Source organism: Caretta caretta, chromosome 8 (assembly GCF_965140235.1).
Source record: "Caretta caretta isolate rCarCar2 chromosome 8, rCarCar1.hap1, whole genome shotgun sequence".
In the NCBI taxonomy this organism is placed as follows: domain Eukaryota; kingdom Metazoa; phylum Chordata; order Testudines; family Cheloniidae; genus Caretta; species Caretta caretta.
This window is the reverse complement of record NC_134213.1, coordinates 38371257-38392052: the sequence shown is the minus strand read 5'-3', so window position 1 is coordinate 38392052 and position 20796 is coordinate 38371257. Positions and strand designations below refer to the sequence as shown.

General features: G+C 43.6%; 2 protein-coding genes and 1 pseudogene across 2 annotated transcripts; all 3 read right to left on the bottom strand.

Annotated features, from left to right (window-relative positions):
• Window positions 1-20796, bottom strand: part of LOC125641574 (protocadherin alpha-13-like) — a 174205-nt pseudogene that overhangs the window by 134741 nt on the left and 18668 nt on the right.
• Window positions 1173-19565, bottom strand: LOC142072980 (protocadherin alpha-3-like). Its single transcript, XM_075131411.1, has 2 exons — window positions 17038-19565; window positions 1173-1456 (listed from the first exon to the last, which is right to left on the bottom strand). Exons 1-2 carry the CDS (start codon window positions 19405-19407, stop codon window positions 1406-1408), a joined length of 2421 nt encoding a protein of 806 aa, XP_074987512.1. The 5' UTR covers window positions 19408-19565; the 3' UTR covers window positions 1173-1405.
• Window positions 8323-10564, bottom strand: LOC125641576 (protocadherin alpha-8-like). The gene is given in 2 exon segments (XM_048861753.2): window positions 8323-9690; window positions 9693-10564. Coding segments are annotated over 2 exon segments (1596 nt in total). The 5' UTR covers window positions 10507-10564; the 3' UTR covers window positions 8323-8908.

The following is a 20796-nucleotide window of genomic DNA, read 5'->3' as shown; positions in this document are numbered from 1 at the left end:
AATACTAAGATGGGTGGTTGTCAGGTACTCGAGTATCTGACATTATATAAGGATACTGATACAATAGCCATTGGGGAAACTTGGTGGAATGAGGATAATCAGTGGGACATGGTAATACCAGGTGCCAAATACACAGGAATAGCAGAGTAGGTTACACGCGTGGGGGAGTGGCACTATATGTGAAAAATGCATGGAGTCAAATAAAATAAAAACCTCAAATGAATCAAACTATATCATAGAATCTCTATTGATAGAAATTCCATGCTTGAACAATAAGACTATCAGGAGGACTACACTACCGGCCACCTGATCAAAATGGTGACAGTCACTATGAAATGCTCGAAGAGATTGTTGGTAGTCCATCACTGACAATGATGATGATGATGATATTGTCACAATTTTATCTTAAGTCCAAACCTTGATGCACAGAGTCAGACACACTGAGGGCATGGGAAGTCAAATCTCTGAGGTTTGATGATGCAGCTTTGTGGCACTTTGCACATGCAGCCTGGAGACGATTTCGTCAATCCCACTTGAACCTGTTACATGCTGATCTTGTTAGAGACCACCAGCAAGCCTGTTCTGAGCCACCTGTTCTGAGCCATTTCCTTGAGTTCTTTGAGACTGATGCCAGCCCACTGGAGATTCCTCCTCAGGTTATCTTTGAAGCACTTATATGGACAACCTTCTTTCTTTTGCCTTGACTCAGCTCTCCATACAAGATCTGTTTTGGGAGACAGTGGTCTTCCATTCTGATGACATTTCCAGTCCACCTAAGTTCTGCTCTGAATCATATTTCCTGAATGCTGGTTGTGTTTGCTCTCTCAAGGATCTTAATATTCGTCTCTCTGTCCTGCCAGCAAATGCTCATTATTGAGTGGATGGAGCTCATATGAAATTGCTCAAGCTGTTTACTGTGCCATCTAGAAAGAGTCCATGTCTCAGATCCTTACAGGAGATATGTTGGAGCCATTGCACTGTAGAGTTTCAATTTGGTGGAGAGACAAATGTTGTGTTGGTGAAAGACTTTTGTTTGGAGTCGGCAGAGGGCCTGGCTGGCTTTACTGATGCTGGGGGCAATTTCTTTATCAAGGGAACCATCACTTGAGATGATGCTGCCCAAATACTTAAACTGATCCCCATTTTTCAGCTGTATGCTTTGGATGAAGATGGCTGGCACTAAGGCATTGGAATGAGATTCTGTCTGGAACAAGACCTCTGTCTTACTGAGACTGATGGTGAGGCCATATAGCTGGGATGCTTCTGAAAACCATCAATGATGACATGAAGATCATCATGTCTGTGAGCCATCAAGGCACAGTCATCTGCAAAATGTGCCTCAACAAGAAGTCTCTCCAGCATCTTGGTCTTAGCACTGAGTCATCGAAGATCAAAGAGGGAGCCATCAAGTTGGCAGCAGATGTATATCCCCTGATCCAAGTCCCTTGTGGCATGGCTGAGGACACAAACAAAGAACAAATTGAAGAGCACTGGAGTAAGTACACAGCCTTGCTTCACTCCATTCAAGATTTCAAATGCATCAGAAGAATCACCAATGGAGAGCACTTGCTCTGTCGTGTGGTTATGGAACAGATGGATGATTTGTATGGACCTTCTTGGGCAGTCCAGTTCATGTAGAATAACCTATAGACCCTCTCTGTTTACCATATCAAAAGCTTTGGTCAAGTTGATGAAAACTGCATACAGATCCATGTTCTGCTCTAAACATTTTTCCTAGATCTGCCTTATAACAAAAATCATGTCCAAGGTACTACAACCTGGTCTGAAACTGCACTTCTGGAAAATTCTCCTCAGATATGTTAGCAATGAATCTGTGCAGTAGAATACAAGCTAGTACTTTCGCTGCTGTACAGAGGAGAGAAATGCTTCTCTAGTTTCTGCAGTCAGCTTTCCTGCCTTTGTTTTTGAATGGTGACACAAAAATAGCCATAGGCACTGACTTCCTCAGTTCCTGGAGGGTGCTTGACCCCTGCTCTGCCACAGACTCTGCCACAACTCCACCCCTTCCTCCAAACCCTCCTCGCCTCTTCCCACCCCCAGTCCACTCCTGCCCCCAAGCCTTGACCCCTGCCCCACCTCTTCCTGCCCCCACCCTGCCCCCACCCTGCCCCCACCTTGCCTTTTCCCACCTCCTCCCCCCACCTATTCCTGCCCCACGTCCTCCCCCACCCACAATGCCTCCTGAACTGTCACTGAACAGCTGATTGCTGGCAGGTGGGAGGAGCTGATAGGCAGGGCCACCAGCGGGTGGGAGGCAATCAGGGGCAGGGGGAGGTGCTGATCTGTGGTGCTGCCAGAGGGTGCTGAGCACCCACTATTTTTTTTCCATGGGTGCTCCGGACTCAGAGCACCCATGGAGTCAGCACCTATATTAATAGCATCTTTGAAGTCTTGTTGCATGTCTTCTTCTTCCCAAATGCTACCCAAGATGTTGTGAAACACCTCAATAGCCTTTGGGCCTGCTACTTTGTACAGTTCTGCTAGAATACCATCCTTACCAGGCAAATTGGATGAAACTATAGTAAAGAACAAAGTTATCAGACACATAGCTGAACAGTGTACTTGGATTTTCAGAAAGTCTTTGACAAAGTGCCTCACCAAAGGCTCTTAAGCAAAATAAGCAGACGTGGAATAAGAGGGAAGGCCCTCTCATGGATCAGTAGCTAGTTAAAAAATAGAAAACAAAGGATAGGAATAAATGGTCAGTTTTCACAATGAAGAGAGGTAAATAGCAGGGGTGGGGGGAGTATCTTTACCAGGACCTCTGATGTTCAACATATTCATAATTGATTTTTAAAAGGAACTGAACACTGAGGTGGAAAAATTGGCATGTTGTAAAATTACTCAAGATAGGTAAGTCCAAAGCTGATTGCAAAGAGTTAGAAAGGGTTCTCATTAAACTGGGTGACTGGGTAACAAAATGGCAGATGAAATTCAGTGTTGATAAATGCAAAGTAATGCACATTGGGAAAAATAGTCCCAACTATACATACACTAGATTAACTGTTACCACTCAAGAAAGAGATCTTGGAGTTATTGAGGATAGCTCTCTGAAAACATCCACTCAATATGCAGCAGCAGTCAAAAAGATCTAACAGAATGTTAGGAACCATTAGGAAAGGGATAGAGAATAAGACAATAATAGATAATAAGACAGTAAATATAATACCTCTTCACATAACACAAGAAGTAGGGGTCACCTGATGAAATTAATAGGCAGAAAATTCGAAACAAACGAAAGGAAATACCTCACACAATGCATAATCAATCTGTGGAACTCATTGCCATAGGATGTTAATATAATGCTTTTTGCACTGACTCAAGAGTGTGATTACCAACCTCAGGGCAGACTGCTAGGAAGCAGGGCGCAAACCCCAAATTGGTTGTGAATTCTATACTTAGATTTCACCAATCAATTATTCAATGTGAACTCCTCAGGCACCGTAACAGCCTTAACATGGAATCACAGATAGTCCTTTGGGAACTCCAATCTATCTCACGACCCTGGTAAGCACACATTTTTTAATAGATGGTCCCTGACACCAACAATCACAAAAATATTCAGGTTACTCCCAGTCCTAAAGGACCAGTCAAACAGCAAGTCAATTTCACCTCAGATCTCACACTGAAGGCAACACTTGTAGCCAATCCTATAATAAACTATATAAAGATTTATTAAATAGGAAAGGGAAACTAGAGAATTACTTACAAGGTTAAAGCAGGAAAATATAATTACACAAATGGGTTACAATCTTAAATTTCAAAAGCTAATAGCAGCATCTATAATAAGCAAGTTCTACTTGTGCTTTAGGGCTAACCCAGGCTAAGCAACTGGGGATCTGTTGCTTATATCTAGAAAACTTGCTTCCCAGAGTCCAAGCAGAATACTGATACCTAGTTCTTTTTGTTTGGGGTTTTACCCCCTCCTGTCATGCATTCTGAGCTGCAAATTCAGCTGATGGGAGGACTCCACCTTCATGATTCAGCTTCATGGTGGGAGGGGGAAGCAGAACAACAAAGTCTTTGTCCTCTTTAACATCCCACAATAGACCATCTAGTGTCAATGGACCTTTCCTGTTGGGAAAGACATAACTCTTTCTGTTGCACATCACACCAATTAGTGTCTCTCTCTTATGTCCCATAACTCCTATTTTTACAATACTAACAGAGGTGAGCCAGACTGATTCCAGCTATGTATTTGTCAATGTCCAGTGGAGACTTTGGGACCTTGGCATAAGCTGTCACCTGGTATACTAGCATCACAATTGTGAAGGTCAAAAGTATAACTGGTTCAAAAAAGAATTATTTAAATTCATGGAAGATAGGGTCATCAATAACTATTATCCAAGATGGTCAGGGATGAAACCTCATGTTCTGAGTGTACCTAAACCTCCAACTGCCAGAAGCTGGGCATGGCATGACAGGGGATGGATCACTCAAAATTGCCCAGTTCTATTCATTCCCTCTGAATCATCTGACACTGGCCACTGTCAGAAGACAGAATACTGGGCTAGAATGACAATTAGTCTGACCCAGTACTTTGAGACTACTGTAATCAAATATACATAAATGCCAACATTACAGTCTTATTTCACTTGCAATTCCACACCAACTTCCCATTTTGCAGCAACTAGTGAAACCAATGCAGTTAACTTCAGGCAATAATTAGGAATCAGGGCACAAGGAAGACAACTCCACACAACTTTAAGAATCTTTGTTGACTTTTTTGTTGTAAGGTATATTTTAGAAGTTTGAAAAGGCCTTTCTATTTTACTTGACAGTTTCCTGATAACAGAACTTGCATGTAACCAAGCAAGCAGGGGAGAGGAGTTTGGGGGTGGTAGGGAGAATTTTACTTAGATTATTTCACTTCACTTCAGTGGGAGGAGAGATGCACTGATCATCCCTTTCTGAAGTTCAAAAGTATTTTTGATGGGATGGAGAGTTGCAATTTCTTTGTTAGGTCCCTCTCAAGAAATTCTTTGAGCAGCTGTATTGATGAGAGCCCAGCCAGTGACCAACATTTAAAACTGCTATCCCTCAATTTCCAGATTTATGTAATGCTTCATGCAATCTTCTGCATTTCATCATTCTTTGAGTCTCAATATCTCTGCTCAGACTCCTTCTAACATGTAAACAGGGGAGGCAGGACCTATGTGCCTCTCCTGTTATCAGGAAAGTATCAAAGGGTTTAACAATACTCCTGACTACTCAAACCTACAGAGGCAGTTCATGGTCAAGATTTATTGGTGACTCATGGGGATAAAATTTCGACAGTTGCTTTCCCCTTCTTATTTTTAAAGATCTTGTATAGTGTGAAGGCTTTTTGTTTAAAATAATCCCAAGGATGTAATACAGAGTAATATTATTATTATTAATAATAATAATAATAATAATAATAATAATGGGGGTGCAGTTCAGCAAGTGCAGAAGTAAAAATAAAATAGCAAAGAGAGGTGCTGAGCAAAGGATGGTGTTAACAGCGAGGTAGGGAGGAAAGTATTAAATGAGGTGACATTACACAGAAAGCAACTGGAATTAAAAGCAACAAGGATGAAAGGGAAAAGGAGGCAAAAGATACAGAGATGATACCAAGCCCATGTGATGTGGGAAACTGTGGAGCTGTCCATGATAAGTAGGAGGTCCTATTCCGCTCTTAGCAGAGCATGGATGATCAGGAAGTGTATCTAGAAATACTTTACTTCACTTCCGGCTTGCTAGGAAACTTCCTTCCTCCTAAGCAAGGACCTAGCCACGGTGATCCATGTATATGCATATCTAAATTGGATTACTGTAATTCACTGAATCTGAAAATGAAGACAATGAACTGGCTCCAGCTGCCACCGTTAGAATGCAGCTGCCACCGTTCTCCATAGCTCAGACCATCCGGAGCACATCAAGTCATGCTCAAATCCCTCCACTGGATGCCAGTCAGTTTCCCATGCTAGTTTAAGGCTTTGAACGTAAGTTTCAAAGCAATTAATGGATCAAGCCCTGGCTATATCAAAGACTGAATTTCAATCTGTGAAACACTATGACAGCTGTGTTTCCCTGGGACAATTCAGATGACAAAGCCCAAGAAAGACAAAGCACCTCACAGCTGGGCTCAAAGCATTCTCAGCTGAGGGGAATCGGACTAGAGAACAAATTTCCAGACGGGACGAGGCAAATCCAGAATCTGACCATCTTTAGAAAACACTGTAAGACCTTCCTTTTTAAAAAAGCTTTTCCACCATAAGAATGACCTCACAGTACTGACTCTTCCTCACTTTGGACAACTAAACAAAAAAGGAGGAGAATAATAAAATTGACAAGAAAAAGGGGCTACCCTAATCAGAATTATGACCCTGAAACGGAAGAAGTGCTAGAGCCTTCATGAAGTCCACTAGGGATTTCACTATTATTACCGATTGTATGTGGAAGTTCTTCAGTACTATAGTGATAGGTGGCAGTATACCACAGTTTACAGCAGTGGTTTTCAAACTGGAGTACCGATACCCCTAGGAGTACACAAGCTCTCGTCAGGAGGTATGCAAGAAAAATCCTGTAATGGACGACAATGCATTTTATTTAGTACAGAGGTTTTCAAAATGTGGGGTGCACTCCCTTAAGGTGTAGGAACATCCGAGGGGCAAGCAGCTATGCCAGGTGGCTCAGGCCAGCTGCAAGCCATCTCCACACCCTGACTCTCCTCAGCGGGCAGCAGCTGAGCCCCCTACCTTTGACTTACAGTTTTTGGTTGCACCCCCACACACACACACACTCAGACAGGCTGTGTGGCCCCCTGAGGTGAGTCGGGGTGACGGTGGCATTCCCTCCCCAAGCCCTGCCAGGAGGGGCTGGTACGAGCTGCCTGGTGTCGCCACTTGCCCCTCCAAACATTCATCTGTGCCCCCCTCTGGGGAGCATGCCCCACAGTTTCAAAACTTCTAGAAGCTGTTGCTAAATGGAAGGGAGAAATCTGGGAGCACCTGACCCAAACGTGTTGTGTCTGCCTATCTCCTACGAGGGTATGCAGTAGACTGCATTATTTGGAAAAGGGAAGGCAGCCTAAATAGTTTGAAAAGCGCTAATTTAGTTAGTTGAGAGAGGGGGCGGGGTGAACTGTGTATCTCTGCAATCGTGTGTGTATGTGTGTGTTACAATTTATACAAGGGCATAAATGACACAATAGTGAAGTAATCCATCCACACTGCAGTAAAATTGATTATTTACAGGGTGATTAAACTTTACTATTGGGGTCATTTAAATCCTTACTTTGAAGGGTTTCAGGAAATAATGTAATAAACTTATTTTAAAAATACAGGTAAAATATTTGACAAAAATGAAGAATGTGAGTAATTTTCCTTCAGTTACAATCATTTCTACCATATGAATAAAATACCAGAGTTTGGGGGTCAGAAGACAGTGGCAAAATTAATCTGTTTCTTAATATTGCTAACGCTGAGACATAGCAATGCATCAAAAAGACAGAGCACTGCTTCATGTGTTGTAAAATCGTAGGACAAAACTTGTACGTTTATTGATACTTGTTAATAAAAAAATTTCCACTATGTAAAATATAGGCACTAATAATAGCAATAATATAAATACCAAACAATATAAACAAACTCACCCTAATGTGAAACTGCAAGGACTTTTGTTATTCTCTAATTAACATTCACGACAAGATTTTCTTTAGTATAAATATGACATAAACAGAAATAGTGGCATAAACATCCAAATACTTTTCTTACAATTAATTCTCATTATTAAAGCCCACATTCCTGTCTATGACTACCAAAGTACCTACACATAAGTAGAATTATAGAAGTTATTGAAAACAGTTAATTATCTCTCAAAAAACCCTTTCTCCAGCTACTACTATCGCAGTTCCTATAAGGAACATCCAATTTTTTTTTAAAGTTGCTTTTTCATTCGTTTCACAGACAACACGCCTAAGAACACATAAAGACCTACAACATACAAATATTTCCAAATAAGGATTCAGTCATCTGACTCACCACCGCAGAAGACTTCAGTGTCAGTTCCCGTTGAGGTTTCTCTATGCCCACATTCCTCGAGGAATGAGGGACGTTGGGGCTAAAAACCATCAGGTCATTCTTGGCGGTGACTTCCCCGACACACAGGTTCCGGCTCTGGCGCTGCGAATAGGACCAACTCCCCACCTCGCTCGAGCACACCACGGTGGCTTTCCCAGGACCGCACATCACTTCCGGACCCGGGTGGCATCTCAGGCCAACGTACACGACAATCACCAACACAAACAGCCCGGACAACGAGCAAATGGCGATCATTCAAGACACGTTCAGGTCAACCAAGGGCCCTTCGCTCCCGACCCTTTGCCTCGAGTCCCATTTCACAGCCTGCGGACTCTCCACCAGGGACAGGCTGACCGTGGCTGTCGCTGACAGCGCCAGCTCCCCATGGTCCTTCACCAGGATCACGAGTCTCTGGCTGGGGCCGTCCGCCTCCTCCAAGGCCCGCGTGGTGCTGATCTCCCCGCTGTACACACCCACCCGGAAAGGCCCCGCAGCCCCGGCCTCCTGCACTTCGTAGCGAAGCCACGCGTTGTAGCCGGAATCCGCATCCACCGCTCGGACCTTGCCCACCACGTGCCCTGCGCCGGCCGACAGCGGAACCAGCTCGGGCCCTGGCGAGCCGCGGCCGGAGCCAGGCGGGGACACTGCCGGCGCGTTGTCATTTTCATCCAGGACGAAGAGCTGCACGGTCACGTTCCAGCACAAGGAGGGGAACCCGGCGTCCCTCGCGCTCACCTGGAACTGCAGCACTTATCATAGAATCATAGAATATAAGGGTTGGAAGGGACCCCAGAAGGTCATCTAGTCCAACCCCCTGCTCGAAGCAGGACCAATTCCCAGTTAAATCATCCCAGCCAGGGCTCCTCGTAGTCAAAGGGCTGCAGCCCATAGATGTGCCCGCTCTCCGAGTGCACCGAGATGTAGCTGGACACGGGCTGCTGCTCTCCCACACTGCGCTCCACCACCGAGTAGCTCACAAAGGCGTTTTCCCGCACGTCCGGGTCCGACGCCGACACGCTCAAGAGATGGGCCCCGGGACGGTTGTTTTCCTTCACAAACACCGTGTACACGGGCTGAGGGAAAGCAGGGGCGTTATCGTTCACATCCGCGATCGGCACCAAAATGCTGCTGCTGGCCGAGAGAGACGGGGCCCCTTCGTCTCTGGCTGTCACCAGGATCTTATATTCAGACACTCGCTCCCGATCCACGGCCTCCGCCAGCACCAGCGAGTGATAATTCTTAAAGGTGGAGACGAGCTGAAAGGGCAGGTCCGGGGGGATGGAGCAGGTGACTTTGCCGTTGTCTCCCGAGTCCCGGTCGGAGACGCTAATAAGAGCCACCACTGTCCCCGGGGGAGCGTCCTCCAGCACCGGCAGGGAAAGGGAAGTCACGGCCAGCTCAGGGACGTTGTGGTTCACATCTAAAACTTCCACCAAAATTTTGCAGTGTCCGACCATTGGAGCGTGACCTTCATCTGTAGCTTGGACTTGAATTACATACAATTTAGTACCTTCAAAATCCAATTCTCCTTTGATTCTAATTTCTCCGGTATGAGAATCTATACTGAACATGTCTTTTACTTCGGGACCAGTAAGAATATTAAAAGAATACGCGATATCTTTATTAATCCTTCATCCAAATCGGTGGCGTTGAGTTTGACGACTAACTCCCCAATAGTTGTATTTTCCGTTACACTGACCTCATACACGGATTGACCAAAGACAGGCGCGTTATCATTGACATCCAGCACAGTGATCACCAGCTGAACTGTGCCCGTCAGCTCCGGTTTGCCCCTATCAGTAGCAGTGAGTAATAACTTATGAAGAGGGATTTCCTCTCTATTGAGAGCCTTCCTTAACACGAGCTGAGCAGATATGCTTTTGTCGTTTTTCTTTTGTACATCTAGAGTGAAAAATTCATTCGAGCTGAGTTTATAGGTTAGCAGAGAGTTTGTACCAATATCTGCGTCAAACGCGCCCTCTAGTGGGAAACGCGAGCCCGGCAGTGTTGATTCTGATATAAACAGATTTAATTCATTTACGGGGAACACAGGAGCATTGTCATTTATATCCTGTATCTCCACTTCCACGTGAAATATCCTCAGGGGTTTGTCCACTATCACCTCCAGGTCAATAACGCATAGGGGGCTCTGGCCGCACACCTCTTCCCTGTCTACTGGCGACTTAACAAACAAAACGCCGCTCTGCAAATTTACCTCAAAATAGTCTCCCCTGCCTTTGGACACCATCTGGGACATCCGAGACACCAGCTCCTACACCTCCAGCCCCAGGTCCTGGGCCAGGCGGCCCACAAAGGTGCCGTGCTTCGATTCCTCCGGCAGGGAATAACGGACCTGGCCGCTGCCCACCTCCCAGGCCCTGTGTAGCAGAACCAGCAGCAGCAGCTGCCCGGTTACTAGGGTCTCTCGCCGGAGAAGAGCCATCGCGGAAACTCTTCTTTCAAAATTCGCCAGTTAAGACGTGGCTAATACAAAAAAAATTAAAATATATTTTAGCCTTATCTTTGCAAATTGCTCAGTCTAGTGACTCTGTGCCTGGTTTGATCCGCCCTTTGATATTGACGTGATTCATAGTACAAACCTGGGAGGGGCTTCCGTTTTCCTCTCTCACCGAAGTCCTTTTTTTGGTCTACAGCGACACCATGTGACTAAATGTAGAAATGCAACATAATTGTTATGAAGAAAAGGAGTACTTGTGGCACCTTAGAGACTAACCAATTTATTTGAGCATGAGCTTTCGTGAGCTACAGCTCACTTCATCGGATGCATACCGTGGAAACTGCAGTAGACATTATATACACACAGAGACCATGAAACAATACCCCCTCCCACCCCACTGTCCTGCTGTGTATATAATGTCTACTGCAGTTTCCACGGTATGCATCCGATGAAGTGAGCTGTAGCTCACGAAAGCTCATGCTCAAATAAATTGGTTAGTCTCTAAGGTGCCACAAGTACTCCTTTTCTTTTTGCAAAGACAGACTAACACGGCTGTTACTCTGAAACCTATAATTGTTATGATTATTTTTATGTCATATGCTTGTGTTTTGTCTTCTTATTCTTGTCCCTTTTTCAGAATTTTTTTACAACTCATTTTTAAATTTTATAGAAATATGTGTATTTTAATTTGTGATAACTTAGGGTATACTGAAGTACATTGTTTTCATTATATATTCAGTGGTAACATTAGCAGCGCCTGTGTGCCGATAACACCCCTTTTCATTGTAGGAGACTTTATCATGTCCAGTGTTTATTTTCTGTTGTGATGATTTCAGAACATGAGCCCCTTAAAAACTGCGATCTTCAAAACAACTGGAGGGTTTATTAAATACATCACTTGGTTTACCAGCTTATAACCTGTCTGTCTTTCTGTTATTATTTTATCTTTCTTATCATGTATATACGCTGCACATTTACATTCTACCATATAGATACCGAACTCCTATTCCCTGTCTTGAAGATCTTAGACTCTAAGTACGCAGTCCTGTAACTTTAATTCTTAGGAGCTGATTCGTACCTACTGAGCTTCAGTGGCGTTACTGGGATCAGTAAGTAATGTGAATAAGAGATTGCAGGGACGCGTTTAGAAGCTGATACGATGAAGTGCCCTTAACTATTTAACTATTGAACGCTGTGCAATTTCCTAGTATCCATCGATCTCTATGATCACACACTGCTGAACTCTAGTTTCTTGCCACTTGTCTTAACACAGGAAAATGCCCCCCTAATTTCTCGTCTATAAAGAATAATAATTTTAAGTGCGGCGTTTAAGAGTAAGCAGAAGAGGCAAAAAATAATGGGTTGTAATTGAATTAGTATCTCCTAATTCTTCTCCAGTAGTCACCATTTATCCTGTATTTTTATTATTTAAATACATGAGGGAATCATGAGAAGTCTTATGTCTGACTGGCGTCAATACCCGGGGCACAACATTTGAGGAAATTCGTTTTTCAGAACTTCTTAGGTTTTTCCAATACATGCTTGATATTTTAAAAATATTTTCCTGCATCTAAATAGTTTATTAATTATAATTTTTGTTCCTCCTGCTGCTACTGCTGATGAGGGGGAGGAGGAGGAGGAGGAGGAGGAGGAGAAGAAGAAGAAGAAGAAGAAGAAGAAGAAGAAGAAGAATTTTCATTCTTTTAGCAACACTCATTCTCTAGGATCCAAAATGTCTTTCAGATTCTACATGAGGGTCACTCACCTGCTGGGCTGGGATGTAGCAATATGTAAATTTTTCACGTCAACCAGTTTGCATTAGTCCAACCCCCTGCTCTAACCGCTTTTAGAAAAACAAGTGCACAACACTATATCTAATTATAAATGCCATGGAGAATGGATGGTCAGAATGTAATTTCCCAAGCTGGAGCGAAATTCTTCTGTCAATTTATACCAGTACATCTCTGAAGAGATCCATGGAAGATAAAGATCTCCCCTCTGAGACCATTCGATGTAGATGCATTCATACAAATAAAGCACAATAATGCAAAACACAGTATAGGTTCTCGTGTACAATCAATTATTTTTACATCTTGTATTTAAAATATTAATTTGCATAGACTCCGACTTCATATCTGACTCTTCAGGTGAAAATTAATCGGTGCCGAGGCCCTTCTCCACCTCTTCAGCTGTAGCAATATCGTCTGTCTCTTCCACAGCTTGAATATTTAGAAATTGTCTTCCACTTCGGCATATACCTGATCGGGGTATAAATAACATCTCTGTGTCCCCTTTCCCCAAATCTTCGATTAAATAATGTCTTTGCATAATTTACCTAAAATTGTCATGTCATGTAGGTAAACACCTACTTCAGTTATCTTGAAAAGCAACCGGTGCACTAGCATCTTCAAGAACTACGATATGAAACGACACAGAGCTTCAAGTTATTAGTACGGCACATCGCACAGATTTAGATGAGGGTTTCTTCCCCACCTTTAGAAAGTCTAGCCAAGAGCACTGGATGGGACATGGGAGTCCCTAGTGTCAGACAACTGTAATAATTCAGTTTAATTTTCTAAAAAGGGAAGAAAGATTAGTAGACTCTAACCCACCTAGAACATCAACAAGTCTCAGGTGTCTCCTAGGCGTCTTCTTCATGTCATTCATTTTGGAAAGCAACATCTTGTCCCTTACCGGGCCAGTAACAGTATAAGCACAGTGTGAGGCTGTAGATTCTGGAAGCTTTCTTCTTCGCAGTGCTTCGAAATTTCTCCACACATCTCTCATCTGTAGCTTCGACTTTGCCCTTTATTTAACTAGATGTCTGCAAATTAGCTAACTGTGAATAAGAGACAGATTTAGAAGCAGAGCAGAGCTCTTCATACGCTATTGCTCGGCTGCTCACACCGCACATGGAGGGAGAGAGGCCACCAACTTCCCGGTCTATGTTTCTACGACAGAAAAAACGTCTGCCTAGCCACGGGTTCTTGTTTTTCCAGACATGACACATCTCAGATACGTTCAAAGAAATTCCAGAAGAGGGGGGCAAAAGGAATGCTCAAAAACAAAACCAAATACTGAAAATGAAGATCAGTGGTGCTCGTATGTGCTCTGCTCCCCACATAAGGTTATTACCTCTCTTAAATTATGTGAATCAGATTAATCATTTGGAATAATTAAGTAATATGTGAAATCAGTCAGTAAAAGGGAAGAATATAGGATTATTTAGAAAGTATGAGATTGTTTAATGCCTAATCCTCATAAAACAATTTACGATAATTTACTTTGCATTTATCAGCATTGAATTTCATCTGCGGTTTTGTTGCCCAGTCAACCAGTTTTGGGAGATCCCTTTTAACTCTTCACAATCTGCTCTGGACTTCACTATCTTGAGTAATTTTGTATTTCCGCAAACTTTGCCACCTCACTGTTTACCCCTTTTTTCCAGATAATTTATGAATATGTTGAAAATAACTGCTATGGATCCCTGGGAAACATCTCTCTCCATTCTGGAAACTGACTATTTATTCCTACCCCTTATTTCCCTTCTTTTAACCAGCAACTGATCCATGAGAGGACCTTTCCTCTTATCCTATGACTGCTTATTTTGCTTAAGAGCCTTTGGTGAGGGACCTTAGAATCATAGAATATCAGGGTTGGAAGTGTCCTCAGAGGTCATCTAGTCCAACCCCCTGCTCAAAATAGGGCCAATTCCCAATTTTTGCCCCATCCCTAAATGGCCCCCTCAAGAAGTGAACTCACAACCCTGGGTTTAGCAGGCCAATGCTCAAACCACTGTGCTATCCCTCCCCCATTGTCAAAGGCTTTCTCTAAGTCCAAGTACACTGTATCTACTAACCACCTCAAAGAATTTTAGTAGGGTGAGGTATGATTTCCCTTTACAAAAGCCATGTTGACTCTTCCCCAATATATAATGTTAATCTACCTGATAATACTGATCTTTATGACAATTTCAACCAATTTTCCTGGACTGAAGCCAGGCTTACCAGCCTGTAATTTCCAGGATCACCTCTGGAACCTTTCTAAATAATTGGTGTCACCTTAGCTATCCTCCAATCATCTGGCACAGAAGCTTATTTAAGTGATAGGTTACTTACCATACTTAGAAGTTCTGCAATTTCATATCTGAGTTTCTTCAGAACTTTTGGGCGAATAATGAACCATCTGGCCCTGATGACTTATTACTGTTTAATGTATCAATTTGTTCCAAAACCTCCTCTATAGACACCTCAATCTGGGACAGTTCCTCAGATATGTCATGTAAAGAGAGTGGCTCAGTGTGGGAATCTCCCTCACACTCTCTGCAGAGAAAACCAATACAAAGAATTCATTTAGCTTCTCTGCAATGGCCTCCTCTTTGTTGAGTGCTCCTTTAGCACCTCGATTGCCCAGTGACCCCACTGGTTGCTTGGTAGCTTCCTACTTCTGATGTATTTAGAAATAATTTTGCTTTTGGTTTTTATGTCTTTTCCTAGTTGTTTTTCAAATTATTTTTCCCCCACCTGATTATGCTTTAACACTTGACTTGCAGAGTGTATGCTCTTTTCCATTTTCTGTAGTAGGATTTAACTTCCAATTTTTACAGGATAGCTTTTTGTCTCTAAATGGACTCTTTTACTCTGTTGTTTAGCCATAGTGGCATTTTTTGGTCCTCCTACTATGGTTTTTAATCTGGAGTATTCATTTAATCTGAGCCTCTACTATGGTGTTTTTTAAAAGTTTCCATGGAGGTTTTGGGTATTTCACTCTTGTGGCTGTTCCTTTTAATTTCTGTTTAACTAGCCTCCTTATTTTTGTTTAGTTCCCCATTTTGAAGTTAAATGCTAATGTGGTGGGTTTCTTTGGTATTTCCCCCCTTACACAAGGATGTTAAAATTAATTTTATTATGGTGGCTATTATCCAGTGGTTCAGCTATATGCACCTGTGGGACCATCTCCTGTGCTTCACTTAGGACTGTCAAGAATTCTCTCTCCCCTTGTGGGTTCCAGGACTAGCAGCTTAAAGAAGCACTTATTAATGGTATCTAGAAACTTTATCTCCCCATCCTGGCTTGCGGTGACACGTACCCAGTCAATATGGAGATAGTTGAAATACCCCCTTATTACTGAGTTTTCTATTTTTATAGCCTCTCTAATCTCCCTGAGCATTTCACAGTCATTGTTACCCTCCTGGTCAGGTGGTTGATAGTATATTCCTACTACTATATTCTTCTCATTTAAGCATGGGATTTCTAGCCATAGAGATTCTATTGACCAGTTTGATTTGTTTAAGGTACTCACTATATTTGACTCTGTGCTTTCTTTCACATATACTGCCCCTCCCCCACAAGCATGACCTACTCTGTCATTACAATATATTTTGCATCCAAGTACTACTGTTTACAATGATTGTCATCAATCCACCTAATTTCTGTGATTTCTATTATACTAATATTCTCATTTAATACCAAGTTCAAGGTATCAGATTCACCCATCTTACTATTTATACTTCTAGCATTTTCATACTAACACTTACAAAATTTGTCACTTTTTAGTTATCTGCCTTCATGTGATGCCTCATTTTTCATTTGACTGTTTCTCTTCACTTCCTATCGGTACTATATGAACTAAATAAGAACGTTTAAAATCTCAACTTAATTTTTTCTTACTGAACTAGGGATATTTAAAATGTCCAACAGATGAGGACATGTTACAGACAATGTCTCAAATTCAGATTTAAAAAAATACCAAGTAAAGAGTCACCTTTCCAAAGGGATTTTTTGTGAACTAATGATTCTTTTCTGAAGCCTGAATGACATTGGGATTATCAACAACGAAAAATTTCTGGATGAGATTTTGCTCAAATGCAAGTAATTTTAGAGTTCTTAAGAATAAAATCAAATTCACACAAAGGACTGCACCTCTGATGATGTTTTCACGAACACCATGCAGACCTACATTTGTAAAATACCTTTCTGCGAGGTAGACGATCATTGAGAAAAGAAACACACTTAAGCAACCAGACTTTCTTATCAACCACACAAAGGCTGAAAGTCATAGTATTCATAGAGAAAATTTAGTGTAGATTTCTTTAAAATATATAAGTCTGAAGAAATAGAAAATAGTGAAAGAGAGAAACCTAAATACAATGTGTCAGGCAACGTATGCTAATATGATCATATCTATTTCCGCCAATGGAAAAGACGTTCACCATTTATCTTAAAATAGTAGTATGATTTTTTTAAATAAACAACTTTACCCTTAAATTTGCAACTGCAAAGGAGTTTACATCGACTCATACTATTAATAAAAAAGACGTTCCCATAACAAATTACCGCTCACCTGCTTTCCAATAGCCCGTTTTGGAAATTTTGATAAACACGATTTCTACGTAAATTATGGTTTTCACCTAGACCACATTATGAAATCCTAATACTGTAGCCAATATAAAAATCCTGTAAAAAAACTCTTATATCTCAGAGGGATATTTCTCGTTAAATCAGTTACATGACTAACCTTTCCATCACAGATTAGCTGCTCCTGTTTCCAGTTCCCCTCAATCTTCGATGAGGGAGGGAAGTTGGGGCTGAAAACCATCAGGTCATTCTTGGCGGTGACTTCCCCGACACACAGGTTCCGGCTCTGGCGCTGCGAATAGGACCAACTCCCCACTTCGCTCGAGCACACCACGGTGGCTTTCCCAGGACCGCACATCACTTCCGGACCCGGGTGGCATCTCAGGCCAACGTACACGACAATCACCAACACAAACAGCCCGGACAACGAGCAAATGGCGATCGTTAAAGACACGTTCATGTCGACCAAGGGCCCTTCGCTCCCGACCCTTTGCCTCGAGTCCCATTTCACAGCCTGCGGACTCTCCACCAGGGACAGGCTGACCGTGGCTGTCGCTGACAGCGCCGGCTCCCCATGGTCCTTCACCAGGATCACGAGTCTCTGGCTGGGGCCGTCCGCCTCCTCCAAGGCCCGCGTGGTGCTGATCTCCCCGCTGTACACACCCACCCGGAAAGGCCCCGCAGCCCCGGCCTCCTGCACTTCGTAGCGAAGCCACGCGTTGTAGCCGGAATCCGCATCCACCGCTCGGACCTTGCCCACCACGTGCCCTGCGCCGGCCGACAGCGGAACCAGCTCGGGCCCTGGCGAGCCGCGGCCGGAGCCAGGCGGGGACACTGCCGGCGCGTTGTCATTTTCATCCAGGACGAAGAGCTGCACGGTCACGTTCCCGCACAAGGAGGGGAACCCGGCGTCCCTCGCGCTCACCTGGAACTGCAGCACTTGCAGCTCCTCGTAGTCAAAGGGCTGCAGCCCATAGATGTGCCCGCTCTCCGAGTGCACCGAGATGTAGCTGGACACGGGCTGCTGCTCTCCCACACTGCGCTCCACCACCGAGTAGCTCACAAAGGCGTTTTCCCGCACGTCCGGGTCCGACGCCGACACGCTCAAGAGATGGGCCCCGGGACGGTTGTTTTCCTTCACAAACACCGTGTACACGGGCTGAGGGAAAGCAGGGGCGTTATCGTTCACATCCGCGATCGGCACCAAAATGCTGCTGCTGGCCGAGAGAGACGGGGCCCCTTCGTCTCTGGCTGTCACCAGGATCTTATATTCAGACACTCGCTCCCGATCCACGGCTTCCGCCAGCACCAGCGAGTGATAATTCTTAAAGGTGGAGACGAGCTGAAAGGGCAGGTCCGGGGGGATGGAGCAGGTGACTTTGCCGTTGTCTCCCGAGTCCCGGTCGGAGACGCTAATAAGAGCCACCACTGTCCCCGGGGGAGCGTCCTCCGGCACCGGCAGGGAAAGGGAAGTCACGGCCAGCTCAGGGGCGTTGTCGTTCACGTCTAACACTTCCACCAAAACATTGCAGTGCCCAGCTAAGGGATGCGGATTTTTATCCGTAGCCTCGATTTGAATGTCGTGTAAACTTGTGTCTTCGAAGTCCAATTTTCCATTCAGGCTCAGCTCACCACTGTTTGAATCTATGCTAAACATGGAGCTTTCACTGAGCGGAGTGACACTGCGAACTGAATATATAATATCCTTATTGATTCCCTCATCCAAATCTGTGGCGTTGAGTTTAATTACTAGTGATCCATTTGGTGCATTTTCTGGTAACTGGACCTTATAAAGTGACTGATTAAATACAGGCGCGTTGTCATTCACATCCAGCACAGTGATCTCCAGCTGAACTGTGCCCGTCAGCTCCGGTTTGCCCCTGTCTGTGGCAGTGAGTAATAAACTATGCTCCGGGGTTTCCTCTCTGTCCAGTGGTTTACTTAATACAAGGACTAACGATTTACTTTTTTCATCATTCGTTCGCATGTCTACAGTAAAATGTTCACTTGGACTGAGTGTATAGGTCAGCAGAGAGTTTGTGCCAATATCTGCGTCAGACGCGCCCTCTAGTGGGAAGCGTGAGTCGGAGAATCTCGATTCTAAAATAAACAGATTTTCTTTACTTACAGGGAACACAGGAGCATTGTCATTTATATCCTGTATCTCCACTTCCACGTGAAATATCCTCAGGGGTTTGTCCACTATCACCTCCAGGTCAATGGCGCACAGGGGGCTCTGGCCGCACACCTCTTCCCTGTCTACTGGCGAATTAACAAACAAAACGCCGCTCTGAAAATTTACCTCAAAATAGTCTCCCCTGCCTTTGGACACCATCCGGAACACCCGAGACACCAGCTCCGACACCTCCAGCCCCAGGTCCTGGGCCAGGCGGCCCACAAAGGTGCCGTGTTTGGATTCCTCCGGCAGGGAATAACGGACCTGGCCGCTGCCCACCTCCCAGGCCGTGTGTAGCAGAACCAGCCGCAGCAGCTGCCCGGTTACCAGGGAGTCTCGCCGGAGAAGAGCCATCGCAGTCGCGGGTCTGTGTCGCTTATCCAGTAAAATCCCTGTTTTTCCCAGATATTAAGTATGCTTCAATGTATCGGGCCACGTCTATGTAGAGGTTTCATTCAAGGCCAATGTCAGGCAATACTGGTGAATCTCTGATTTGCCGCAGATTTTAGTATGGGGACGGGGGGAGGAGCTGTATTTTTCCTTTTCTATGAAAACGTATTTTTAGTCAGCAGCGGCACCTTGTGACATAAATATATAAAGTCAGCTAGCTACTAGCTTTTCTTTTTCTTTATATTTAATCATTCTTGACTAAACTTAACTTTCCTCTTGTCATGGACACTGTTTAATCATTAGTCCGTGACCTAATATACTAATCTTCCAAATAGTTTCCCTTTTTCTTTTCTGAAGGAAAGAAATCGCCTAAATTATATTTATGATTAAAAAACCATTTAATCAGCTTTAATTTTGTTAGTAAATATCAACCATTTTGAACAAGTTTTTAAGATTTTCTTTACATCAGACCTTAACTTCAGAGCAGACGATCGTCAAAGATCTGGAACAAGTCTAATACTGGGAGGTTTCTTTCATAAATTCTGTTTTGTTGAGGTGTGGCTATTGGGACTGCTGTAGTCAAGTTATATGCAGACAACATTATATTAGTGATATTTAGTTTAATGTCTAAATTAATTGTGTATCATACTTGTTTTCACTTTGGCAAATAGAAAGTCTCTATAACAGGTGCATATGGATCTTACATATATCTGACTGCAGACTGGAATAAAGTAGTGATGAATATATAACAGAGACAAGGTAGGTGAGGTAGTATCTTTTATTGGATCAACTTATGTTGGTGGGAAGCACAAGCTTTCGAGATTCACAGAGCTTTTCCTCAGATCTGGAGAAGATAAGCAGATTGTCCAAGCTAAATACCTGGTGGAATTGATCCTTAAGCATAAGGGGTTCACACAGGTTTCAGGAAACAGAAGAGCTCTGTGACAGGTTTCAGAGTGATAGCCGTGTTAGTCTGTATCAGCAAAAACAACGAGGAGTCCTTGTGGTACCTTAGAGACTAACAATTTATTTGGGCATAAGCTTTCATGGGCTAGAACCCACTTCATCAGATGCATGGGGTGGAAAATACAGGAGCAGGTATAAATACATGAAAAGATGTGAATTGCCTTACCAAGTGTGAGGTAAGTCTATTGAGACAATTCAATTGACAGCAGGATACCAAGGGAGGAAAAATAACTGTTGAAGTGGTAATGAGAGTGGCCCATTTCAGACAGCTGACAAAAAGGTGTAAGTAACAGTAAGGGGAAATTACTATTAGAGAAATTAGGTTTAGGTTTTGTAATGACCCAACCACTCCCAGTCTTTATTCAGGCCTAATCTGATGGTGTCCAG

Excerpts from the sequence above, each read along its gene's own strand:
- LOC142072980 (XM_075131411.1), bottom strand. The coding sequence starts at position 19,407 with ATGGCTCTTCTCCGGCGAGACTCCCTGGTAACCGGGCAGCTGCTGCGG. Across the intron at positions 1,457-17,037 it reads AGCTAATCTGTGATGGAAAG|CCATGCCACAAGGGACTTGG; the intron begins GTTAGTCATGTA and ends TTGTGTCCTCAG.